Source organism: Ciona intestinalis, chromosome 14 (assembly GCF_000224145.3).
Source record: "Ciona intestinalis chromosome 14, KH, whole genome shotgun sequence".
NCBI lineage: Eukaryota > Metazoa > Chordata > Ascidiacea > Phlebobranchia > Cionidae > Ciona > Ciona intestinalis.
Window position 1 is genome coordinate 2318113 of NC_020179.2, and position 26537 is coordinate 2344649.

General features: G+C 35.8%; 3 protein-coding genes and 1 long non-coding RNA gene across 8 annotated transcripts; 1 reads left to right on the forward strand and 3 right to left on the reverse strand.

The window, feature by feature from the left end:
- Positions 1–74: 74 nt before the first annotated feature.
- On the reverse strand, positions 75–1032 carry LOC108950105. Its single transcript, XR_001975074.2, has 3 exons — positions 1004–1032; positions 682–876; positions 75–482 (listed from the first exon to the last, which is right to left on the reverse strand). It is a non-coding gene; the product is annotated as an uncharacterized LOC108950105 (long non-coding RNA).
- A 5880-nt stretch (positions 1033–6912) lies between these two features.
- On the forward strand, positions 6913–25538 carry LOC100183627 (MYCBP-associated protein-like). 5 transcript variants are annotated; one of them, XM_026837552.1, is made up of 20 exons: positions 6927–7133; positions 13981–14111; positions 14419–14603; positions 15008–15098; positions 15931–16117; positions 17614–17733; positions 18218–18325; positions 18842–19005; positions 19333–19431; positions 19993–20118; positions 20762–20951; positions 21418–21542; positions 22032–22177; positions 22569–22683; positions 23086–23270; positions 23671–23786; positions 24560–24622; positions 24870–24967; positions 25044–25214; positions 25276–25538. In XM_026837552.1, exons 1-20 carry the CDS (start codon positions 7022–7024, stop codon positions 25348–25350), a joined length of 2607 nt encoding a protein of 868 aa, XP_026693353.1. In that variant the 5' UTR covers positions 6927–7021; the 3' UTR covers positions 25351–25538. The 5 variants fall into 5 exon arrangements, with proteins under 5 accessions (XP_018670417.1, XP_026693353.1, XP_026693354.1 ...); XM_026837553.1 differs by lacking the exon at positions 24560–24622 and adding an exon at positions 24109–24150 and having other exon boundaries at positions 6928–7133; XM_026837555.1 differs by lacking the exon at positions 6927–7133 and adding an exon at positions 12950–13514.
- On the reverse strand, positions 7128–9426 carry LOC104266405. Its single transcript, XM_009862517.3, has 4 exons — positions 8781–9426; positions 8343–8535; positions 8056–8281; positions 7128–7828 (listed from the first exon to the last, which is right to left on the reverse strand). Exons 1-4 carry the CDS (start codon positions 9398–9400, stop codon positions 7476–7478), a joined length of 1392 nt encoding a protein of 463 aa, XP_009860819.2. The 5' UTR covers positions 9401–9426; the 3' UTR covers positions 7128–7475.
- LOC100186031 (adenine phosphoribosyltransferase-like) lies at positions 25443–26456 on the reverse strand. The gene is made up of 2 exons (XM_002121413.5): positions 26322–26456; positions 25443–26236 (listed from the first exon to the last, which is right to left on the reverse strand). The coding sequence occupies exon 2, from the start codon at positions 26228–26230 to the stop codon at positions 25673–25675; it is 558 nt and encodes a 185-aa protein (XP_002121449.1). The 5' UTR covers positions 26231–26236; positions 26322–26456; the 3' UTR covers positions 25443–25672.
- Between the last annotated feature and the right edge of the window lie 81 nt (positions 26457–26537).

A 26537-nucleotide genomic window follows, 5' to 3' on the forward strand; every position in this document is an offset into this window, starting at 1 on the left:
GCCATGTTTTTCTTAGCCAGGTAGACTGTTAGTTACGAAATAATAGGGATTCATTGCATCATAATAGCGATTGTTTTGTCTGGCAATTAATTAAGACATAATAGCAATTCAGACTTAAAGGTTTGCTATTTTAATTTAACTTTTGCGTGCGTCGTGTTTAAGCCTTTTGAACACCACTGTAATAAGAGATATAACACTTTATTTTATACTTTATCGCGCCCCCCTTCCAAGTGTTACACGCCCCACTAGGGGGGCGCGCCCCCCAGTTTAAGAACCACTGATATAAATCGACGCCAGTGACAGACGCATGTGACATGTCCATCAAGTTTATTCTTTATATTGAAACAATAACAGGACAGTTACATGAGTTATGTTCTTATTCTAAAACTCACCAAGTGTTTGAACATCAACATTGGTTGGTGGGGGTTGGTTGTAGAAGTAAACATCATTTGGGTTATTATCACTGGTCGATCTCTTTCATCCTGTAAAGACAACACATTTATAATCATGTGGTAAGCATTAATTATCAACTAGGGAACTAGCCTTCGATTGCTAGGTAAATTAGTAACGCAGAGTTTTGTAAAAATAAAGTCTGTGCTGTTTCTATTAATGTAACTTGGGATCGTGTAGCACTTGGCAAAAGTATTGGATTTATTTAAGGAATTAAAAACAAAATCTTACTGTTGTTTGATCCGTGAGTGCATTGTTATTTCCTCTAAACCAACCCCACACCCATCTGTAAACATTCACCATCCATCCCATGGCATTCCATCTCCTGAAGGCTTTTACCAACCTTTCCATGATATCCACTATATTTGCTGATGCTTTACAACAAATTGTTCATCTGCCGAATTTGCAACGAACGTGAGGTGTCTCCTGGAATATTTTATCACCGTATTAAACAAGAGTTACAAATAAACGAACCAAACACAGCAATAACTTAATCAAATGAAGCAATATAACAATATCGTATACATACTATAGTACCAAGCAGTTTTTTCACCTTGTGTTTGCCAATCCAGGGTTTGTTACGGGTCCCTTTAAAATGTGCGGGTTGCGCGTGGTTGCGCGTGGTTGCGGATATTTTTTTAAATATAGGTCAAAATCAAAAAGGGTTGCACTTATATTACTCGTCTCAATAATACCTTTCTAACGGTGCCTAAAAATTAATTCTACTTCAATATTTACGAAGTTATGACCAAAAATGTGATTTTTATTCCGCGTAGTTGCGGATATTTTTTTAAAATATAGGTCAAAATTAAAAAGGGTTGCATTTATTCTATACGTCCCATTAATACCTTTCTAACGGTGCCTAAAATTTAATTCTACCTCCAATATTTACGAAGTTTTGACCAAAAATGTGATTTTTATTTCGCGTGGCTGCAGATATTTTTCCTAAATATAGGTCAAAATTAAAAAGGGTTGCATTTATATTATACGTCCCATTAATACCTTTCTAACGGTGCCTAAAAATTAATTCTACTTCAATATTTACGAAGTTATGACCAAAAATGTGATTTTTATTCCGCGTAGTTGCGGATATTTTTTTAAAATATAGGTCAAAATTAAAAAGGGTTGCATTTATTCTATACGTCCCATTAATACCTTTCTAACGGTGCCTAAAATTTAATTCTACCTCCAATATTTACGAAGTTTTGACCGAAAATGTGATTTTTATTTTGCGTGGTTGCAGATATTTTTCCTAAATATAGGTCAAAATTAAAAAGGATTGCATTTATATTATACGTCTCATTATTACCATTCTATAACGGTGCCTCAAAATGAATTCTACATCTAATATTTACCAAGTTATGACCAAAAATTTAATTTCTATTTCGCGTGGTTGCGGATATTTTCTAAAATATATAGTACTGTGGGGGCAGACGGGAAACCTTTAGCTCGTAATATCCAAATATCCTGATCGTGTTTTAAACAATTAACAACGACTAATGGGAGTCGTGAGGATGCGGTATTATAATTTTTCGAATGTTCTTTGTTTACTACCAAGTCGGACGAGAAAATAGAATGAAAAGGTGTCCCATCTTTCTCCATCCTACTATAGGTCGAAATTGGTAAGGGTTCGTGTTAAATGATTCGTCTCAATAACAAGGAATTCAAAAATAATATAACTATGTTTGACGACATTTATATACAATATCGCCGAAATTTCAGGTTTATGAAAATATATTCTTCTCCGCCACAATACATGCATAATCCGCATATTACGGTGGGGTACGATGGGACGCTTAGTCACATATTGCCAAACCAACATTTCCTAACTCAAAATGTATGACAAAGTTTGGGTGATGCCATGGATTTGTACTATCATGACTTTATTAATTGAAGACACTTCGAAGAAATATATAACAGGTGTGACATAACATCTTCTATTGTGTCGTGTATCATTGTTTCGAGTTAATAAAGTTACGTTTTTGCTACAAATTGGGTATTGCTACACTATTCTTCGCACAAGCCACTTCTCATGAATTATTTGTGAAAAAGACTGAATTTCGATTTTTTCCATAAATTATGTTGCTATTATATCAGTATATTATGTTTGAATCACCCATGAGATATAAAAAATATTGAAATAAAAGCAAACCTTTCAAAGTTTGGCAATAAAATCCTGAAAACTACAATGTGGGCAAAGATGGGACACCAAATTGAAATATTTTTATATTACCAGTATTCTACACCTTGTAGTTAACCTACCGAAATTAACCGGCTGTGCTAGTTGCTTTGCCAGGTAAACTTTATATATAGTAGGGTGGGGGGAAATTGGACATCTTTAGCACATAATATCCAAATATCCTGATCGTGTTTTAAACAATTAACAACGGTCTATTGGAGTCGTGAGGATACAGTTTCATAATTATTTGAATGTTCATTGTTTACTACTAAATGGGTCGAAAAAAAAATCGAGTTAAAAGGTGTCCCATCTTCCCCCACACCACTGTATATAACTTTAAAACGAAATTGTTTGGTTGTTTTTATCCCAAATTAAAGTTATGTTGACCCCTGCCTAATTTCCTCATGTTTATATTTCATTTTTTACACAAAACTAAAACTAGTTTAATGAGACTAAATCAAATTGTACGAAATATTCAAGCTTTTTTATGAATCTCTGAAATTAATTTAATCGTTCACACTCGCAAACTACAAAACGCGCGTTTAGAGTTGCGAGGATACGGTTATATAACTCTGTAAATATTCTTTGTTTACTACCAAACGGAACAGTAAAAGAGAATGAAACTTATAAATTTGTCTTATTTTACCCCCATCTTACCATATGGTAGATTACTAGATTTAAGCTATATATACTTGACAGGTGCAAATGGGTGAACTACACCCAACTTGAGGCATGTGCTGTGTTAAATGAACTTTCTGACCAACAGCATATGGCTGAATTATATTTTGTGGGAGATTCTTTAATGCGAAACATGTTTATGGGCTTTGCGTTGCTGCTAAGTGGAGAACTGAAAATAGGTCTTTGGAAAACATGCCTTTCAAAGGAACTAAACGTAAAGTTAATATATATATATATACATTTCAAAGCACATACTGACAAACATAACTATTACATGCAGCAAACATGCCAAGGAGACAATCAATTTGTATTAAGAAGATGTCACAGTATTGCTGTGGCTCATTCATTAGATGAGATGGGGCACAATAATGGTATTTTATGCGATGGGCATCGATACTTCAATGCATGGTATAAAGAATATGGAATGCCATCACAAAGTCAAGACTTAATTAAATTTGTGCAGGGAATATCTGGGAAGCCTAACACATATGTTGTACTTGGAGCGGGTATGAAATTTGTTATAAGTCATTATTTTATTGTGCGGGCAGACGTTTGCAAGAAAACTCATACAGTTACAAGTCATTATTTTAATTTTTCGTTTTAACTCAGAAATTACTTGCGACTGTATATGCTCCGCTAGAAACCGACACACCAAAATATTAATATTCGCCATAAAATATATTTATGGAATTTTCTACCGATCCAGCTTCGAATATGTTATAGTAATATTTAAAAATAAAAATACTGTTTTCTTCAGCAAGAGAGCACAGATCTAATGAGTGTGCATGTAATATAATTTGCATATATTATAGTTTCTCAGGACAGTGTGTAGAGCGGACGCACCTATGCCACAGCGGTAAGCCAAGACTTAGTGACCCAGGCCAACAAGCACAGTGCAGCTTAGACCACATTGTATTTCATTTAGAACGGCTACTCTCTTAAACCGTGAAGGAATACGGGATTTGTTGGATAAAATAAAGTTTTCAACAACAAAGCTACAAGGCATATCGGAACGAAAGGGAACCTGCTTGAGGCAACATGCAAAACGAGGTTTGACGTTTTTGAACTGCATGAAAAACTGCTTGTGAAAAATGTATGCGCTGTATATTTATTTGCGACAGACAGAACAACGGTTGCAAAAGGGTGATGCACGCCAATGCCACTCGAAAATGAAAAATTGACGAGCTTATCTTGAATACAAATCTACGTATTTTAGTTGTGGCAAGAAATGTTTTGAACGAAAACCCGATTCCAAGTTACATATCGGTTGATGGATATCAATTATCCGTAAAGTACAACGAACAAAGAGAAGCTTGCCAATACTGCAACGAAACTGGGCACAAAATCGCTCTTGCCCGAGGAGAGAGGCGGACTTCCCGGTGTTGTGATATATTTGTTCCGACTGTTGAATTTGGACCGGGTGCTATTGCGCATGCGCCGCAATGCTACTGCGCATGTGCAGTAGGACAGACAAATACAATATGAAGTTTATTAAATACAGACCGACTGGAAAACGTTCCGGGGAAAATATTATTCTCTAATGGGAGCAGTCGGTCAGTAGGTGTGGCTACCATGTTCTAAAGACATTGCAAAATTGGTGTGTATGATGCCATCAGTCACCTTTTATGATGCCATCAGACACCTTTCGCCAACGTATTTTACGTTTCATCTATTGTATAAAAATGGTATGTTACTATGTTTGTTGGTATGATTGTGATTTACTTTTATATTTATCATGTTTTAAACTTAAATATGATGTTATGTATTAAAATAACACATGGTTGTTCAAGTTAGCTCTCTACTCCCACCATGCAGACAACAAAATCACCACCACCCAACCACACGATGGCACCACCCACTTGTTTTAAAACAACTTTAACGGCAATTGCTTCAACCCATTGGTCAGTAACAGACACAGTTGTGGTCACTAAGTTGGCTGCCCTACATAAACACAAAAAATTCACTCACAAAGTTACACACGTGGTAACTCGTAAGCGGGCACGAGGTGTTTAAACGGTCCATCCATTTTAACGACTATCATACCTCGCGACGCGAGGACAAATTATATAGTGGTGATATTTAAACCCAATGCTTGTAAAATCTGCAGTAAAACTGTAAATTTGTTTCCTTTTGATAACGTTTGTTTGTACACTATTCTTTCGCCTTTAAAAATATTTCGCTTTCCTGTAATTTTCACAGTGTCATATTTCATTTCGTAAATAAACTTCGTTCTTGGGTAAAACCAGCGTTGTAGTGTTTTGGGTATACACAGAATGTACCCAAAATATTGAAAAGATTAAAAATTAGAGCTACCCAATATGCATTTTGGGTAAAAATTGTAGTACCCAATATATATTCATTGGGTGAAAACAGACATTACCCAAGTATATTGGGTGACCCCCCCAAGGTACCCAATATATATTCATTGGGTAAAAACAGACATTACCCAACAATATTGGGTGACCCCCCCCCCCCCCCAAGGTACCCAATATCTAGATTGGGTATAAAAATTAAGTACCCAAAAACTATGAATTTGGGTGGGAGTCAATTTTACCCAAATGATTTGGGTAACCACTACCCAAAATACAAGACTTGGGTGACCCCCCCCAAGCAACCCAAGTATACCCGATCTTTTTGGGTACTAACCCAATTTTTTTCTGAGTGTAGTTACATTCATTTATATCTCCCGTCGCCCCAATTGCTATATAGCAAAACAAGCGCCAATTATTAGTATGTGTCAGATATAGAACTGGGCGAAAACATATTTTTAATACTGAAGTTTCAGAAGATGGTTTTACAATAAAGGCGGGTTCACACTACGGGCGGGAAATAAGGCGCTGACGATGGAAGAGAGCGATTGTCGTGACGTCACTTCCTCCATCGCTAGCGATACGAGCGACAGAAAATCGATTAGAAACAATTTCTACTCTGCCGATGATCGCTAGCGATGAAACCGCTTTGGCGCGAAAAGTAACAATTTTCGCGTGAACTTTTTTGCTGTCAATTAAACCGTGGAGATAATTTTCGAGTAAATAGGAATATAAAAATGAATATATTTTGTTGCAGGAATACTATATTGTAAATTTAGCGTAAAATTATTGCAAGTAGCGTTTGTTAAGGTGTTTTGCAATTAATTGTTCAGACCAATAAAAAAATGAATAAAACAGTTCAATATTACCTGGGCGTGTTTAAAACATAATTACTTTGCAGAAAAATGATTAAATAAAACCAAACTATATAGAATATAGGCAGATATAACATTAGGCAATTACTTGACAAATTCGGCATCTGCGCCAATATTTTTAAAAGCCAATGCCTGCTAAACGAAATTATATTCCTTCCTGGGTATTCTCTTCTGTTTTGTCGCATATTTAACTTCCAGCCTCCCGCCAAACAGAACAGGATACCAGGCGATTTTACATTTGTGTGTGAATCCTTTGTCGGCCGACATTTATTAATAAATTTAACTTCTAACTTGCTTTATCCTCACGTGGCTGGAAAACGACAGTCGTTATTACACGGATGTTCTGTTTCATATTTTGCCCCCAAGAAAATACCTTAACTTCGATGTCTATACTTTTATTTAAAATAATATTTTTATGTTTAAATCGAAACCATAGAGATGTCAACAAAATTAAAATTTATTTTATAATTTGTATTTTGCCTCAAATTTTTTTATTTTTTTTGCATTGCGGCTTTACAATACGACAAAGGATGGTTGGGCTTAGTGTGACTTCAAAAGAAGGAGGCAATCGGCCGAGTGTTAAAGCATCTAGCAGAAACTTCAGCAGACCAAAAAGTCCAATGAATCTTACAGCTGTACTCGGTGAGTTAACTTTATTTTAATGTAATTTTCTCAATAACGAATTGTAGTGCTGTAGTAAAATAAATTGCAAATTATGAATGGAGCCATCTAACATTGCAAAAGAGTATAACTTTAAAACTATAATTTCAGTGTATTCATGCAGATTAAAAAAGTAATACCATTTATATCTGATTTTGCCATACCAGGTTAAAGTATCGAACATATTATGAAACAAATACAATAATAAATCTCAAAATGGACTAAAATTGAGTAAAAAATGCCTGAGATATTCTAACTGGAAAGTTTATCACTTCAAAAAAGAAATAAAATTGCAATCCGCATAGAAAAACTGTTGGAAGAGTTTTAGGTGTGCAATGAAAGTGTTGATAAATAATTTAAAAGTATTTGTGCTTTCATAATGTTTACTCCACTACCATAATGCGTTCCATCATAACTTCTTACTTCTGCGGTAATACTTCGAAAATCCAAGCTTGGCACTTGGTGTAGTTTGAGGTAACTTTCTATCTCAGCAACAAAACGTGTGATTGCGTTAGTTCCCTGTAGTTTGTGGTATGTTGGTGGCTTCAGTAACCCAATACTGAGAGCGTGAACCCATATGATTTTGGGCCAGACTTGCTTTGCTTCACCAAGCATTTTAAATACTGGGTCCAAAAAACTTTGAATTGTTTTATCGCTCTGTAGTTGAAAGTGTAAACCTGGAAAAATTGTGGGTAAAGTTAGTTTTCTTATACCACAGAAATATTAACAAAAAATCGAATACGCAGTGACATACAAAAAATAAAAAAGAGTTTAGAGTATGGCTTATTTTGTCATTGGTTTTTGTGAGTTTTAGCGCAGTAAAACATATCGAAGCTTTTTTTAAAAACGTTAGTTTGTTTTACAGCCAAAATGTCACTTTTTTATTAAATGTCACTTTTCATACCTACTCCAAGTACAACATATGTGTTAGGCTTCCCAGATATTTCTTGCACAAATTTAATAAAGTCTTGACTTTGTGATGGCATTCCATAATCTTTATACCATACATTGAAGTATCGATGCCCACCACATAAAATACCATTGTTATGCCCCATCTCATCTAATGAATGGGCCACAGCAATACTGTGACATCTTCTTAATACAAATTGATTGTCTCCTTGGCATGTTTGCTGCAAGTAATAGTTATATATGTCAGTATGTGGTTATGAAATGTACATACATTAAATTTACGTTTAGTTCCTTTGAGAGGCAAGTTTTCCAAAGACCTCTTTTCAATTCTCCACTTAACAGCAACGCAAAGCCCATAAACATGTTTCGCATAAGAGAATCTCCCACAAAATATAATTCAGCCATATGCTGTTGGTCAGAAAGTTCATTTAACACAGCACATGCCTCAAGTTGGGTGTAGTTCACCCATTTGCACCTGCCAAATTTATATAGCTTAAATCTACCATTTGGTAAGATAGGGGTAAAATGGGACATTTCATTCTCTTTTTCTGTCCCGTTTGGTAGTAAACAAAGAATATTCACAGAAGTAAATAATCTCAACTCTGCAACTCTAAGACAACGTTGTTAAAGTTTAAAACATATTTACAAAATATGAGATTAATGGCCAGGTCATCCCATTTTACCCCCAGTATAATTTAAATTTGTATTTATAAAATTTACCTGTTATCATTAGTTACCCATGTAGATTCAAGTGCGTCTGTATAATACTTCTCAGTGTTCACACACCCAAGGCAGTTGCATTGCTGTGTAGTAGAGATTGCCACACACACCCCACTGTTCCAATCAGTGCAGCACTGCCTGTTACTCTTTGGGTCGCAGAAACTTGCCACTCGCGGCCAATTCTTTTTACCAGCCGTTCCCATTACTTTATATCCACAACGACCATCACTGCGCCATGGTTGTACAGGTATCCCAACTTCTTTCCTATAGTTATCATGTATAGAATCCAATTCCTGCCTCAATGCAAAGTCAATAGGTTTCCGTAATACCCAATTACCCAACGAAATGTTTCTTAACAAGTTATTGCATGTAGGCCGCTTTAAATACGACAACAATTTAGTTCGGCTTGTTTTGTCTCCGATTAAACGGTTTCGTTCTTGCGTTTTTCCAAAGCAAGTCACTCGGTTTGCTTCGTAATGATATTGCAACTGTTTTTTGGTTGCATTTGGATCGAATAATACGATGTAGTCCAAGTAAAATGATAATGCAATGAAACAGACCAGTGCTACATATATATATGACTTGTTTATTTTATATCTCCCTACTTTTAAAGCATCCATCTGTAAAAAAATACAAATTAAGTTTAAACGTACCACTCGCAGCCTAATCTTATAAGTTCTAAACTCTTCAGGATTTCTACTTCTCTTCTGTCTGTTTATGGTTTCACGACGTTACGACGACGTTTTGTCTTGTATGCGATCGGGGCATAGATTTGTGAAGACGAATCGTGAATTTAGAAAAACCGACCCTTACGTACTAGAATCTTCCATTTTGCCCAACGATTCAAGGTTCTACCCCACAGTAGCGAACGGTGTTGTAGGAACCGTCATATTCAGTGATACAATCTACATGGCCGGATTATACAACGGTTACAAAGGGGAAAGCCATAGAGCAAGACTGCAGAACAATATCCCGTATGTATATGTACCTGATTCGACACTCTGGTCTACACAGTTGTTCACACAAGATACGAAAAACGGGATGTTTACCATTTGTCTCTCCGATACAAACGTCATAGTCACGCAGGAGATATACGCCCATAAGTTGCTCACGAATTTACTGGTTACCGAAGTTAGCGTTACTTGTAAAATACAAGGCACTTGTTACGTCCGACTCCACGATTTATCAGGCCCCGTTTCTAAAGACATGAGTTTAAACTCTACTGAGACTTTATTTTACAACTCGTCGTATTGTAACTGCTCAAAAGACATTCCAAGTTCAGATTGCACTAAGTGTCAGTATCTGGGAAGTGCCATACACAAGGAATTTACGACTGTTACACCAGAGATGAATGGTTCTTCGCATCTAACAGTTCACGTCATTTATTCTCAATTCCCAAAGAAACTCACTGTACAAAATATCGGGAACAATTTTACAACTAAAAAGTTCGTTTTCATGTTCGCTGTCGGCGAAACACGAGCAAGCACGATCGGAAACTACATCGTAGGTATGGGAACTGTAACAGCGAACAGGCTATTCCAGTTACATTTAAACGAATGGCTTCGGCAGTGGAACTCTGCTCTAATCGACGTAAAGAACGACATACAATCAACGCAGTATATGGTTTCGGCGTTATACTATATTCTCAGCAATTTCCCAAGCACCAAAAACCCGCAAGCCAAGTTTTACGGTGTTAGTCCTGGCGGGTTACCGAACGGTGGATCTGGTGTTGATTACATGGGACATGTTTTCTGGGACCAAGATTTCTGGATGGCGCCAGCGTTGTTGCCCTTCTACCCAGGTGAGCCTTGCATGGCGCATGTCAGCAATCAAGTCGCGATGTCAACATTAAGACTGCATATCATGCATGATATAAAACCACTGCTGCTTTGGAAACCATAGCAAACGTTTGTTTTAATATTCATCGCTATTCAAACCAAGGCTATATTTTGAGTTTAAATCTTACCCACTAACGAAGTTTATTCACTCGGGTGAAAACTACTAACTGACTGCCTCATAACATCAAATATTTTTTACTATAGAGTTGGTTAGAAAGATTCTGACGTACCGGGTTCGACACCTGGTCGGTGCACTTGCCAAAGCAAAAAGTTTCGGGTACGAAGGTGCGGACTATCCTTGGGAGACTGCATATACTGGGTCTGATGTTTGCCCTGGAGAGAACTACGTAGAATACGAAATCCATGTTACAGCTGATATTATTCACCTTTTAAAGCAGTATATATACGCTACCAATGATTGGAGCTTTTTGGTCGAATGTCAAGACGCAACTGAAGTCACTTCTCGCACAGTGTTGGAACTAAGTTCAGAAATAAATACAACTTGTATTCGGGCGTATGATATGCTGCGGCAGACAGCGGAATTCTGGTCATCCCGTGTTACATGGAATGCCATTAAAGGTCGCTACGTTTTAAACAATGTCATGGGACCCGACGAATGGCACGCGCCAGTGAACAACTCCGCTTTTACGAACGTCGCTGTCGCTCAAAATCTAAACTTTGCTGCAGAAGTGGCAACCAAACTCGATTGTGACGAAGAAAAGGCTCGTCGTTGGCAACTTATCGCTAAATTACTGTATATACCATACAATGAGACTGCCCATTACCACCCGGAGTATGACGGCTTTTATTCCAACGAGACCGTAAAGCAAGCTGATACAGCAATGTTGGGATTTCCTCTCGGCTTGCCAATGTTAGAAAGCGTGCAGTATAACGACCTGAAGGTTTACAACGACTGTACTTCTGCATTCGGGCCTGCTATGACATGGGGAATGTTCGCAATCAACTGGTTACAACTAAATGACACAGAAAATGCGAAGCTAATGTACAGACGACAACTACGTAACATACACATTCCTTTTAACATATGGTCTGAGAACGCCGATAGTTCCGGTGCGGTTAACTTTCTAACAGGCATGGGCGGATACTTACAGAGCGTCTTGTACGGTTACTTTGGTCTCCGTTACCGCAACGGTTCAGTAACTTTAAACCCTACCCTTATTCCACACAGTTATTATAATCGGGAAATGGATATATCCATACACAGTTTCAAATACCGGCACTTTACGTTTGATATCTTTGTCAACCAAACATCAATTAACTTAATACTTAAATCAACGGTCGGATCAAGTTGTGCTTATGTTAATACGTCATCACACACTTACGTCATGTGCCGTCCACAAGAATTGATCATTCAGCGGCAACGTATTCACATTAAAGTTGAGAAATAATGCATTTATTGTTCTAAACTGCCGTACTGTGCTGAGTTAAATGAATGTAACTTATTTATCCTCGCGCATCGGGCAACTATAGTCGTCATATTTTTATTACCCCTATACCTTTCTAAGTGACTGTCTTATATTATTCACAGTGTTGACTTTCTTTCAATAAGGAACCTTCCAAGTTGCAATAAAACTTTTTACAACCACTGTTCCAACTGGCAGTTTAAAACAAAGCGTACAGAACAGCCAGTGTGGCGGATTTAGTAACAAAACACCCGTCTATTGTTTCCATAATCAAAGCATCGCGTCGGTATTGGTTACCTTCATATAACGCTGATGATAAGGAAGCCAGTAAAGAGGACGGTATAGCTCTATAGGTGTATGGTATAAGGTCCACGGATTTCCACCTAATGTATCAGGAAAGAGACCTGACTGTGTTGTTATGGCTAAAATTCAGTAAACTATTGTTGTTATTACGTCTAAGTCGTCGGGTAGTAAGGTTTTGGTATAATGTGGAATATAGCGAAAGCTGGTACTTTGTCCAGTCGTAACTCTGAGAAAAGGCTACCAGGAACTGCTGATACCAGCCATCCTCATACGGCTGCTGCTTCTGTGGTTGACGATGAAAGCCACGCTCATGACGACGGTAACTATATTCTTGTGCAACGACAACTACCCTTTCTATCTTCTATACTAATTCAGCGATAATTTAAAAAACAAGCATCTTTGCGAAACGCGGCTCGATGAAGTTTAAACGTAAACCAGTGTGTATACAGCGCTTATTTCTCTTTAATTTTAATCTCTTTTTAAATCTCTCAATCTCTTTAGATCCTGCCATTGTACCTGGCACAATCTTCAAATAGCTAAACACAATAAAATTAGAACACTGTTACGACAAAGTAGCACGTAACTACAGTTATATACAGATAGAGCGGTGCTCGGTTCTCGTCACTGTTAATCTCTTTTCAACCTGTTCAGGATTTTCAAACTTCAAAACTTTGCCGAAACTCATCGTTTATTTTTCTACCACTCATATAATTCGCTGAATATAGTGTACAACACCACGAAAAAGCATTACAAGCTTAAAATGCTGTTATCGTCTTTCTGAAAGATATTTACCTGGCACTGTATAGTGTGAACAACGCTGAGTGATGTAACACCAAAATTCCCCATTTCGTAAGTTGGCGTTACTCTGTTGATCGGCACGCTACGTATGGTTTGGCATGAATAGAAAACTCACCGGTCGTAATACGCTCAGTGCTATTCAAGCAGTGTGTGAGCAGAATGAAAGCTCTTTAATACGTTGACGTTTATAATAAAACAGCTCGCCTCAAACCTTATTGACTCAAGGACGTTTGTACTTATGGGAAGTAGACAAACATTCCGTTGCCTTGAGACTGGGGTTGGGTGACCGCTCAGTTATATCGGAATTACAAATGTGCGTTTTGCTTGGAACAGTTAGATAATGTCGGTCGCTTCAAAGCAAGTTACGAGAAGTAAGGATTTTAATTAATAAGAATAAATACGATTTTAAATGTTTATCTCTACACAATTTCTTCGTTTTTTTGTGCATATTCGGCAACGTTTAAATAATGAAATGCTCGTACATATCTTACTCCTGTTCTGTTATATAGTACTGTGGGGTAAGATGGGATACTGTTGGCATCTAATACAACGCTAGTTAGGACCGCTTTTAATTAACAACGCTACTTATGGGGCCGCGAGGATACGGTTATATAATTATGTAAATATTGTTTGTTTAGTTGTTTACTACCAAATAGGACCCCCAAAGAAAACCAAAACAAGCTATATTTCTCCCCACCCTACTATACGTACTTTAAGTTTGTTTTGAGCATTGGTACTTGATTTACAAGCCCTAAAAGTTATTTTGGTATTAATGAATATGTGTAACTTAACTTCGTGCGTATCTTATCCCTATTTTGGACAATATACGTTCTTTAGATCGATCCAAGAAGAAAGTGTCAGGAACACCAGATAAACCAGGATCCCCTGCCTTTGATCATAACAAGCCGGTTGTCATCAATAATGAAGAAATACAAAGGCTTGCTATCAGAGATGAAGACTTGTCTAAGGTAAAGTGATAAAATAAATATCTTAAATTTAATATTACTAGGCATTTTTTCTAAACAGTTGTAGAAACTTCCGATCACGCACCGTAGAACGTCGTTATAATGCAGTTATGCCTTGCCAATTTATATGTTTATTGTTTTTTAATTCGTAAATTGTGTCTTTTAGTATTCACTGCTCATCTTGAAAGATTGCGCCTGCTCGCTACTTATTTCCAGCCACGTATTTACATTTAACATTCGAACTGATACACGCGTTACTATATATCTATTATCTACTTTACGTTATGCTTTATTCTTTTAATAAAAACAGTTGCGAAAATCGCTTGAAGTAGGAACGATTACAAAAGAGCCAGAGAAAACCGCTTACCTTGTTCGTAAGCCAAGACCAGGACAGGAGAAAAGCGAAAAACCGAAGAAACAAATCGTTGTCGCTCGTCCTGCACCTCCCAATGCAAAACTTAAACCAATTGATTATTCTGGCCCTGCAGGACCAAGGTATGTGTGTATAATACTATTACTAGGTGATGATTAGTGATTCTTAAGGGTTTATATACATTGGCTTTAACCCACTACTCAAGTAGATTTTCCCTGTAACGTGTCATTTTCTTGCTAATTCCCTCAATGTTTTATTTAACTTGATCTTTGCTAGAGATAATAAGAGTGGGGAAAATGGGACACATTTTCGTTGTATTTTCTTGAGTCATTTGGTAATAAACAAAGAACATTCAAAGAATTGTAAAACCCAATCCGCACGACTTCCATAGACTGTTGTTAATTGTTAAAAACACGATCAGGATATTTGAATATCATGTGCTAAAGATGTTCCATCTTCCCCAATAGTACTTTATGTTATATATAGATATACACATATGTACTATGTCCCTGATACTTCATTTCAGATACAACACAGATGGCAGTATCATCCCACACAGTATTCTTGGTACAGTTCGTGACTTTGTGGATGTTGCAATTCAAAGAGAAGTCATGAGAGTAAGATCTTCATTGTAACGCATTGGTTAGGGATAAATAGGATGATGAATAAACGTAGTATATTACTTGGTGGGCCAATATTTATTTGGTAGATTTTTTCCTTTTTTTATGTGTGGCTGATAGCTTGGACAACCCATTAGTGACCACTGTGTTAGAGCAACTGCCGTTAAGTGTCTTGCCCAAGGGCACATTCGCCTACAATGGTAGCAGCGAATAGTGAACCCATCACCTCTGGGTTAATGACAGGCACACCAATCACTTTGCCACAACGCCCTATATTAGTCATGAGTAGGAGTCTGTTTAGATGTTCCACAAATGTTGCAAAGGATTAACATAGAATATTTAACCGGTCCATATTTTACTCAATTTTTGAGATTTTATTTGCATAATTCAAAACAACATTATCATCACACCGTTATTTATTGTCAAAGTTATCCAGTTGCTTAATTTCGAATCCGTGAGATTCGAATCTAATTCCAGGATTCGGTATTCTGTTTAATGACATCATCATCTTCAAAACTAAACTAACAATTTTTTAACATTGAAAAGATTCTTGTGTTTGTGGGACTTTCGAGAGAAAACGTTTCGCAGCGTCTTTTCAAAGGTTGCTATACATTTTGGCTTGGCCGTTTTGGCTTCATTCCTTATTTTTTATAAATACAAAAAGATTCGGAATTCTAGATTCGAAATAAAGTATTCTAGGATATCCTAGAGACCTAGAATACCTAATTATTCCGTGTTGTGCATCCCTAGTTGCTTGTGTTATTAAGTAGCGTTAATGTATAGCATTATGCCATTATAACAAGTAACAACGTTACATATACCTCAACAGCCGGACTCCCCAGCTGCTACAAAGCTTCCTGAGTTTCAACACGTTGTAGAACTTGATGTGGAGAAGTACCAGAGACCTCCAACTGCATACAGAGCCCAAATACCAACTGCTATCAACCAAGAAAAGGCTCTTTATAACTGGAGGAAAAAGATGGCGGAAAGGAAAAAGCAGCAAGGATATATTTCAAGTAAAGATTGTTTGACATAATTTAGCCCCGTTGTCGTATTGAATTAACAAATTTCTGTCTTGATTATGTCTTTGATGATGGAGTCCTGTTGTTACCATTTAAAAACCAAAACTTTCATTGGCCAGCAGCTAAAAAATTAACTGTTTGCAACGCAATCTTGTGTAACTCTTAAAATATTACGAAAATATGCTTGGGTCGCAAGGTTTTACCAAACTGTTTTTTTTACCGGGTTGCCTTAAAAATGAGTTGGGAACCACTGCTGTGGTGGATCTTATCATAGGACCTCCCCCGTATAGAACGAAACAAATGTGTTGAGATAATGGAGTAACTCTTGTAGTCTAGTCTAAATCCAAGGTGCCCTGTAAGCCTTGCCATAATACATCATCCATATAGAGTAAAATAACTACTTACTCTTGTGGAAAACGGGGTGACATAACAATAATGATATATTAATAACCTTATTTGCTTCTTTAATTACGGTAGCCAAGATTTAGAAATATTTTAAATGAAACAACGGTAATATAGGGACAAAACCACAGTTGTTAAAACATGTTTAACCAATAAAAACATATTTACATTTCAAAATAAAAGATTAAATTAAGCGTGGTCGCTACACATAACAGACAAACCAACCATTTATGTTTAAATATTATAAACTTGGTCTTCTAATAAAAACAAAAGTGTGCCAGAAGTCACGACACATACAATGGGGGGGAGTCTGCTTCAAAGAGGATTTACCCAATTGTTGGGTCATGATAATACTATAGGGGTTAAGTGTGCTTTGAGCACATATTTATAATAATATACCTATTTGGTGCTAGTGAAGAATCCCCCCCCCCTTATTTGCTAACCACTAATCCCTATAACCACTAACTACTAACCCCTATAACCACTATCCCCCTAACCATCAACACCTAACCTAGGGGTTAGGAGTTAGTGGTTAGCAAATAAGGTGGGGGGGAGATTCTTCACCTAAATCTAACTTAATGCATAACGATTGGATTTTGTGTCATGTAACTGCAACAGCTGGCCTGCTGTCGTAATGTGTATGCGCCTTGATTGTTTCCTGTAACCCATGTACAACAATGTTTCATTTATAAACAATGCTGAGAAACTTTGCCTTGCTGTAAAATAATTATAATGTTCTTCTCATGTATAATGCTTCTTCTCGCCTTTGAGTTCTCGCCTTTCGTTGGGTCCTGTACTGTATCAGCAGGCAGTGGGAGCCTGGACAGCTAGTTGGAGGCTGGAGAGTAACGTGTTGTCGAATTTATTTTATTTTTGTAACACGAATTGTATTGTAGAATAAACTAAGTTTTGAACCTGAACATGGTATGGAGTCGTACTGTGGTCGAACCGAGTCGTCTTTTTTATTAACGCCACAAAATCATCCATGTTAACATTAAAGTTTTTTTTAAAAAGAACTTATTTGTAAAACAGCTTTGGTCTGTGTATAATATGCCTTGCAATAATGATTTTTATGGTATTAAATCCAGGGTTGTTGCATAAACCTTCTGATCGTCTTGTGATGAACCAAGATGATGCTTATCGATCGATGCAGGAAAAAAGGAAATTGGTAGATCGGTCGATACCGGCTCTTGATTATGGGAAGGGATGTAAGTAACATTGAGCAAATTGTTTATTTTGTGTACAAGTTTTGTTGCAGGCATGTTAAAAGTCATTTGTGCTCTTCTAGCAATAATTTCCTAACCAAACTTTTCATGTTTTTTATAAATAGTTTGCCAGAAGCGCATAATTAGACTTAAAGGGTCCTTTGATTTGAGGGAAAGGGAAAACATGAGTGAGTGTAACTTACTTTATTCCGCGTGGCCCGAAACGACAATCCTTTAATATGGGGGTGTACACCTCAACCAACTTATGAGTTACCATGTATGTTACTGTGTTGGTGATTTTTTTTTCATTTTTAGCTGTTAAGTGTCTTGCACAAGGACACATATGCCCACAATGATTGCAGTGAAAAGCATTGAACCTATTACCTCTGGGTCGGACATAAAGCATCCTTTTATAAAAGAATAACATATTTTTTATGTTGAAATCATTGAGCTTATAATTTAAACTTATAGAAACAAACTTTTGCAGACAGAGTTGGAAGTGAATTTTGGAAACAACATGAAAGTTTTGGTGACGATTTGACGGGAATTAAAATGTCAATTACTAAAACTGAAAGAGGAAGCCCTGTAGAGTTTGGTAAGTTAAACTCACAAATAAAAGCTTGGTAAAATTACCCAAAAAGTAACATACATAGTGCCTCGTAAGCTGGCACGGGGTGTATGAAACAGAACACTCGTGTTTAACAAATGTCGTTTTTCTACCACTTGAGGCTAAAATAAGTTACATTCACTTATTCAAAATTTGGATGCAGAAGACTTAACCACTTGATTGATTATAGGAGTAAATCTCAGGTTCCATGGTGTGTCACACTGATAAATACAATAAAAACTCCATAACTAATAGGTTTGGAACTAATAGGATTAATTTCTTTTTTACTTTTATATGAATTTGTAATTAGTACATAATTATAAAACGTTAAATGCTTTTGTTTTTTTTATATGTTTATGTATCTTATTCACTGATGTTTTATGATGTGTCATGTACATATTAGCAGTAGATAACTTCTTGAAATATAAACTAAAAAGGTTCCTAGTTTGCCTTTAATTTATTCTCCATCTCATCAAAAATTTGCCATGCACGTTTATAATCCAGAGCACATCGGCAAGCCAGTGACAGTAAGACATGAAACTGGAGCCACACGTGCTGGGGAAGAAGCCAGTGTTGATCCACGAAGGACCTGGCACTCAAGTCGATACCTTAAGCAGCGAACAAGACAACTTGAACCCATAATGAAAGATCTTGATCCTTATAACCCAGTATGTCATGTCTTTTTCGTGTTAAAAAACCTGTGGGTTAAACATATAACAATTCACATAGTTCTAGGTCATTTTACCTTTATAATTCAGTGTGTCATGTTTTTTTTTATATGTGCTATAAAAACAATAAAAAAAACACATTACAAACAAGTACTTTATCGAAAAGTTGGGATTTCTTTTTTTATGTATCTTTCATTTTTTTGTGATATTCTCTCGCATAATGTTAAAAATGCTTATGATTGCAGTTTTTTTATCATACTGATACTTTTACAATTCTACATGTAATTATGAATTACTTTTGCTTTACCTCTTTATATTTTATAACAGGATCTGCTGCACCTTGAAGTGATTGGTAATGATGACAAACAAACTTTTCATAATGAAGAATTTAACTTTGAAGTAGAATATGTAGGAGACGATAAATATGTAAGTTCAAATTTATGTTATCTAGTTTACTAAATGTTATGAACAGATATACAAACAGTTATCAGTTTAGCTTAGTTCCCATATTAAATCCCACAGATACTGGTAAAAAAAAGAGTATAACTTTTTTTTGTCTCTTCGATTAACTATTACATACATTAATACCTGAATTGTTAAGTAATATGATATTGTCTCATGCCCTTATTTCAACATCACAATCATGTCTTTCCAGTGCTTTTCTATTTGAATTTCGCAATACTTTAAAACTTGTCATTTATGTATGCAACTTCTTACTTTATCCATGCGTGGAGGAAAAAACAGTTCTTAAACACAAATGTTTTGATTCATACACCTCGTGCCAGCTCACGAGTTACCAATACCAAGTATGTTACTTTGTGGGTGACTATTTTTTGGGAGATTTTTGCATATATTTTGAGGGATTTTTTTACATGCATACCAAAACCATTCAACAGACTTGATTTAAGACCCTAGAAACCCGTTGGAGTTCAATGTCACAATGATAATATAAATGTCATAATGTTAATATAACTTCCCATCGAACAGGACTCACAACAACCAGCAGATCCCTTGTATAAATATCCTGATGTCAATTCAGAACCAATATTTGGACCGTCTATTATATTTGATGGCGTGCAAGCTCAATGGGTTGGGTCTAGTTTTGAAAACAAGGTTTGTAGTTAGTGTGAGATATAACATATATTATAGTAAGAAATGTATGGTGTATACGCTGCATATATTAAACATAAAACTGAACCACAAAAATTTATATATATAGTAGGGTTAGGAACATGGGAGACCTTTAACACATAATATCCAAATATCTTGATCGTGTTTTTAAGAATTAACAACGGTCTATGGGAGTCGTGGAGATACAGTTTTATAATTCTTTGAATATTCTTTGTTTACTACCAAATGGAATGAGAAAATAGGATGAAAAGTCGTCGTATTTTCCCCCACCCTACTTATTCAATATGTATGGAAATACAACCAAGTCTGTTACAACATGGGGGTTATTTTGAACATCATATAATGTGGTATCTTATGTCTATGCCTGAATTATCAAACATGAAATCATTGTGGCGTAACAGTGTGGGTAACCTTGAACGCATTGCAATATTTATCTTATTTTAAAGAATGTGGATTAAAAAATATTTCTTACCACAACTATACCCTATCTGTGCTGTAGTTGTAACAAATTTTGTGAATGAGGCTCTGATTTAATCCTCATATATTTGGACGATTCCCGGAACGGAATTACATTTAATATCAAGTCCAATGAATGTGTTATATACTCGGTAAATATTCACACCAGGGTAAAGTTGGAGCTGTGGCTCGAGTAGGATTTGAATCTAGCGCTGGTGAACGAACCTCTTCCCATCTTATGGTGGAAAATAATGGAACAACAGCTGTTTATTATGAATGGAGAAAAGTGCCAAAAGAAATTGCATTTGAAGCTCTCAAACCTGATCTATTGCAAAGATTCTACTTTAACACAGGAGAAGGTACTTTTAATGTTTTAGAAACAATTTATGGCTGCATGGCTGATAAAAACAACCCATTAGTGACCACTTAGTTGCAAGAACACATATGCCCACAATGGTAGCAGCGTAGAGCCCTTTACCACCGCGTCGGACTATTTACATGGCTTTGGTTTATTGTATAGAGTTTAAGGGCCACACTTTTTAACCAAACTCTTTCATGTAGTTGTTTTATTGTTAGCATGTTATAAGGACTGTAAGTTTGCTTTTGTTTCCCATCTCTTCGTTATGTTAATTAAATATGGCCTTGTTATTGTAACCGAAAAGAATAATAAAAAAATGTGTTATATTAATAAATACATGTGCACTGTTCTTGCATAAGGTACTTAATTCTGCACTAAAGACAAAACAAAAAAGATTCCTCTGTTTTTTCAACAGTACAGATCATTTGTGAAATTTTGTTAAAATTAAACTCTTATTCCTATTACAGGAGTTATCTTACCTGGCGACACTACCAAGTTCCCATTCGTATTTAAATCACCAAATGCAGGAATCTTTACTGAAACTTGGGAGTTAATGACCAAACCTGCTGTGTTAGGAGGCGCTTCTTTACAGGTGATAGAAGAATTACTTCATATTGTCTTTATTTAGTATCTATATTGCTTTGATCACTCTTTATAAGTATCAGTCAGCGATCATAAATTGAGTAAAAATTTATGACAGGTTCCTAATAGTAATTGCTAGTGTTTCAACAACTGTTGTTTTGTTGCTATATACTGTCTTTTCATTTAAAATATTTCTAAATCTTCGCTACCGTAATCGAAGAGACAAATAAAGGTATTGTATTATTATTATATTATTACCCTTGCACACCCAACAGAATAAATGACTAAAATAATTGTTAGTGTATTAAATCAAACTGTTTAACAATTTATATAATTTTTATAAAGTTTTTAGCTTAGTGTAAAAATGAGTAGATTTTAACACTTTTTTCTTACTTGCTAACCATTCAATATGCCGTACCTCTTTTTTAATGAACTCTCAAAACTGTAAAGATATTGTGTTTTACTATTCACCTAATAACTTGAACATATTGTTTGTCAGGTTGTGTTGAAAGGAGTTGCAGTACAAGATGATAATATGGAAGAGGAGAGAAAGAAGATAGAAGAAGAGCTGGAATCAAGGGAGGCGGGAGTTATAGTGAAAAAGATTATTGAAGACATCATACGTGGTATTCAAACTCCTGAGAGGTAAGCTAGAGTTGGTTATAATGTTGGTAGTGTATGAATAATTGTAACTTACTTTATCTTCGCGTGGCCAGGAAACGACAGTCATTATAACACAAGTGTTTTGTTTCATACACTTCGTGTCAGCTTAGGAGTTACCATGTATGTTGGTAATTATTTTTAGGGGATTTTTTTATTATGTATGGCTGATAATTTAGACAACCCATCAATAACCACTGGGTCGGAGCAATTGCCTTTAAATGCCTTTCCCAAGGACACATATGCCCACACTGGTAGTAGCGACCAGCCTTGAACGCATAACCTGTGGGTTAGAGGCAGGCACGCTAATCACTGTACCACAGTGCAAGTGTAGAATGTATAACCTGGATATTATGCTTTTTGAATTCTATTCTAGGTCTCCATCTCCAATCGATGCTTACATAACTGAGGAGGAAATTTTCATGAGGAAGAATAACGGGAGATATTATGACCATGAAACCATCATGGAGTTAAAGAATATTTACCTGCAGGTTTACAAAACTTATTAATTTAATATTCTTCTTTGTGTAAAGTTGTATGACATGAAATGTTCTGGGACCTGTGGTTTGGGCCATAGTTGTTTTATTAACCCAACATGTATATTCTATCTTGTATATATGAGGTCCTATGAAGAGACTTGTTATGGGACTTGGGTTTTAGACTGGCCCATAGTTGGCCCATTAGCCAACAAATGATATATATATACTTTACTATCCTGTTGTTTAGTAAACAATTAACATTGTATCAACTTGTTGCAGAAATGTAAACATATTTTTAAAGGCCTGAAAACACTATTAATGTAATATACTCAGCAACAAATAAACATAACATTTTTATGATTTTAATGTCATATCACAGGAAAATTTATGCCATTATGTTGTGTTTTCTACCAGCTTTATGCTGAGGAAGATCGTGAAGGAAAGGAATGGAATCTCTCGCTGGACGAGCTTCAAACGTTTGTATCAGCACTACCAGATGAGGGAGCTAAGGAGGAACTTTTAAGCGGATTAAACGCAGTGATTGGCCAATTATCTTTTCCGCCATTGACACCAACACAAAAAGGAATGTATGCAGCTGGGTAAGTTGAAATATCTTTTCAGCTAAGCTGTAATGAAAAGGAGTCTTAATATTAGCATGAAAGCCCATATGTTAGGCACAATTTACTTTCATACATACACTTCATTTTAAAAAAATGAAGCCGTCTTCAGTGAAGTAATAAGTTTGTTAAGGTGCATTATAACATCTAGTAAGAAATTTCATCAGTGTATGAAAGAGAACAATTTTACCAAAAATTTAGAAATCAAATGACTATCATTTGTTTCTAATTCTTCTCCTAGTTAAACTGATTTCTTCGTTATATTTATTAAAGTCATAAACGAAATTTGTTCTAATTTTATCTGTCGTATTAATTTTTTTAGTTTTTACAATCTTTAGAAACATGAACAACTTTTAGTTATTTTATCCAACTTTCTACTCAGCTACAAACTTTGGCAAGATGCAATTGACAACATAGTCAGTTGTTCAATGATGGTACGTGGTATCATGGGGTTACCTGAGGTCATAATGACAGAAGTAATTGGTGAACCTGAACCAAGTAAGTTTAACTTATTCTTAGTTGCATATTTGATAATTCTCACGCCAGAACCTATGTGTAAAGCCATCATGAATTGTGTGCACTACAATGTCTGTGTTTTAACTTAAACCACATATTAATAAACAAGTTACCATTGTAATAAAAATTTTTAAGTGCCAAAAATCTAAAAATGACGGTTTGGTTTTAACTTATATTAACTTGCCTATTTTGTAATGTTGTTTAAATTTATAAGGAATTTCTCTGTTTTGATAACCTGATTCACTATTAATGGTCATCTCAAATGGTAAAATACCTTTTGTGACTTATTTTATTATTTCTTCAGCCACTGCAGCTGTGCCTACTATTGTAAAACCTGATGCTAAAGGCAAGATGGCGTGTAGTGTGTTATTTGCTGTGCTTGCTTGTAGTTGTGACATTTCATCCGCTTTTTATCATAAGCATGTTCATTGATAGTTTAAATAACTGAAGCACAGAATATTATAATTTTAAATCAGTTCTATTTACTAAAGAAGGTTATTATAATACACCACATGAGACACTCATTTGTTCATGTGGTAGCAGTGTTGCACCCTGGGTTTTGAGGTAATGGGCCAATTCTGGTCTAAATCTCATGTCTCACGGTGCAGCTGCAGGATCTCACCCATGTAGAATAGAAGACAGTCTTGGATAGGTAGTGGAAATAACAGGTTGTCTGACTAGGTATATTTAGCACAGTAGTAAGCCAAGTAGCCTACGTTGTAGTCTTGAGAAAGTAACTTAGTTCTTGCTTACAGCCTTATCAGCTACTTCACGTCAATCAAGTGCAGAGAAGTCACTATTAGAGAAGCATAAACCTGGTTCAGGCATTTCTATTTTGTTTCTGTTTTATTATGCTTGTGTCATCTTTGTTGGCTGTGTTTGTTTTAAGTAACATTATTCATACTGGAAAAGTTGCAATCAGGCCACTTAAACAAAATAATACTGCACTTTGTAATTAATCATACGCTGTGAAACCTATTTTTATAGCTACAGAAAACCCTTTTTTTGATAACAATATGTGATTCTAACTGACTGTTTTAATAATTTGTTTGAATTTCGGTTCAGATAAAGATGACAAAAAGAAAGGAAAAAAGAGCACTGGTAAAGATTCAAAAGATGATGGCAAAGGGAAGAAGGGAAAGAAAGATGCAAAGGATAAAGATGTATGTTTTAAATTGCATTCCTGGCAACTGTGAAATCATAGGCACCTACATTTTGTGTAATATTTATCTCTTACAGAGACCTAAGAGCAAAGATCCAAAAGCTAAAGGAGGAAAGGCACCAAGCCCAACTAAAGAAATTCAAGAACGAGATACAGCATCTAAGACACCATCCAGCGTTAAGACTATTCCTACAGATTCTTTAGACCCTGTCACTAGAAGAAAACTCACAGAGAAGATGTACAGCCAGGTTGGTGCCAGAAAAAATTAATGTGTAACAAGTTTCTATATGTTTTTTCTTATTATTTTAGGTGTATGAGCTGCTACTTGGAATGGTGGATAACATGACACTTGCATTTGAGGAAGTTAAATCTGCATCTGAATAAATTAAACTTGCTATAATTTTTTATGTTTAAGCTTAAAGCAATATATTTTTTGTAAACAATTTTACTAGCACTGTTTTTAATAAACCACTGTAAATTTGCAAGGATTGAGTTTATAGCGAACCTGTATGTGTTAACAATTAACATCATGGATATTTTTACATTTCAACAGGTAACTAACCACAGAAACATGAATTAACCGCAGCTAGTTCAATATTTTTTATAGAACACACTGCACAGAATAAATTAAAACTTTGCTTGCATATAGAACACAATTGAAGTGGAGCACATAATTAATTTTTCTAACAGAGTATTGAAGCAATGATTAAAACTCATATTGTACAATTGAATAGAAGTCAATCCCAGCTGGTAGCTTTTTTTCACCATTTAGACCAGTTAAGGCAATTACACACTGGCATTGGATAATATTAAGCTTTAGTTTTTTGGCCAGTAAACATGCGGCATTCATAGTGCCACCAGTTGCCAATAAATCATCGACAATGATAACATTTTGGCCATCAGAAACGGCATGATTTTGTATTTCCACTTCCGCTGAACCATATTCCAGGGTATAGTCACAAGATACCACTTTTCCAGGAAGTTTTCCCTTCTTTCTTACAGCCACAAAATTGGCCCTAAATTTTTCAGCTAATAGGGGAGCAAAAAGAAATCCCCTTGCATCGAGGCCAAGTACAGCATCAACTTTAGTTGAAGGATATTTTGATACAAAATGCTCATAGAATACGTTCACAACATCATGACACAAACTAGGGTGTTGAAACAGGGGGAAAATATCGCGGAACAGAATACCAGGTTTAGGGAAATCTGGAAAATCCTGTATCCTTGCTTTTATAGCTTCTATTCTGGGATCCGGTTTCGCCATTGTGATCTGTTAATAAAAAAAAACAATAAAAAATAAATAAACCACTAATGATTAAGACATTTCATTTCAATGTCGTTGCTATAACACGTACAGTACTGCTTAATCGCTCATTCTTTGCCCCACTATATTTGCACAATGTGTGACGGGTGTGTGCCTAAGCGCCATAGAAATGTAAGGTCTTTGTTTGTTTACACTTTACAATCACATTATTAGTCTACAAATTACAATTATATAAAAGGAATAAAACCGTGGATAAAACTCTTTTTTTAGTTATTAAAGATAATATCGGGGCAACTCCGGGAATCTT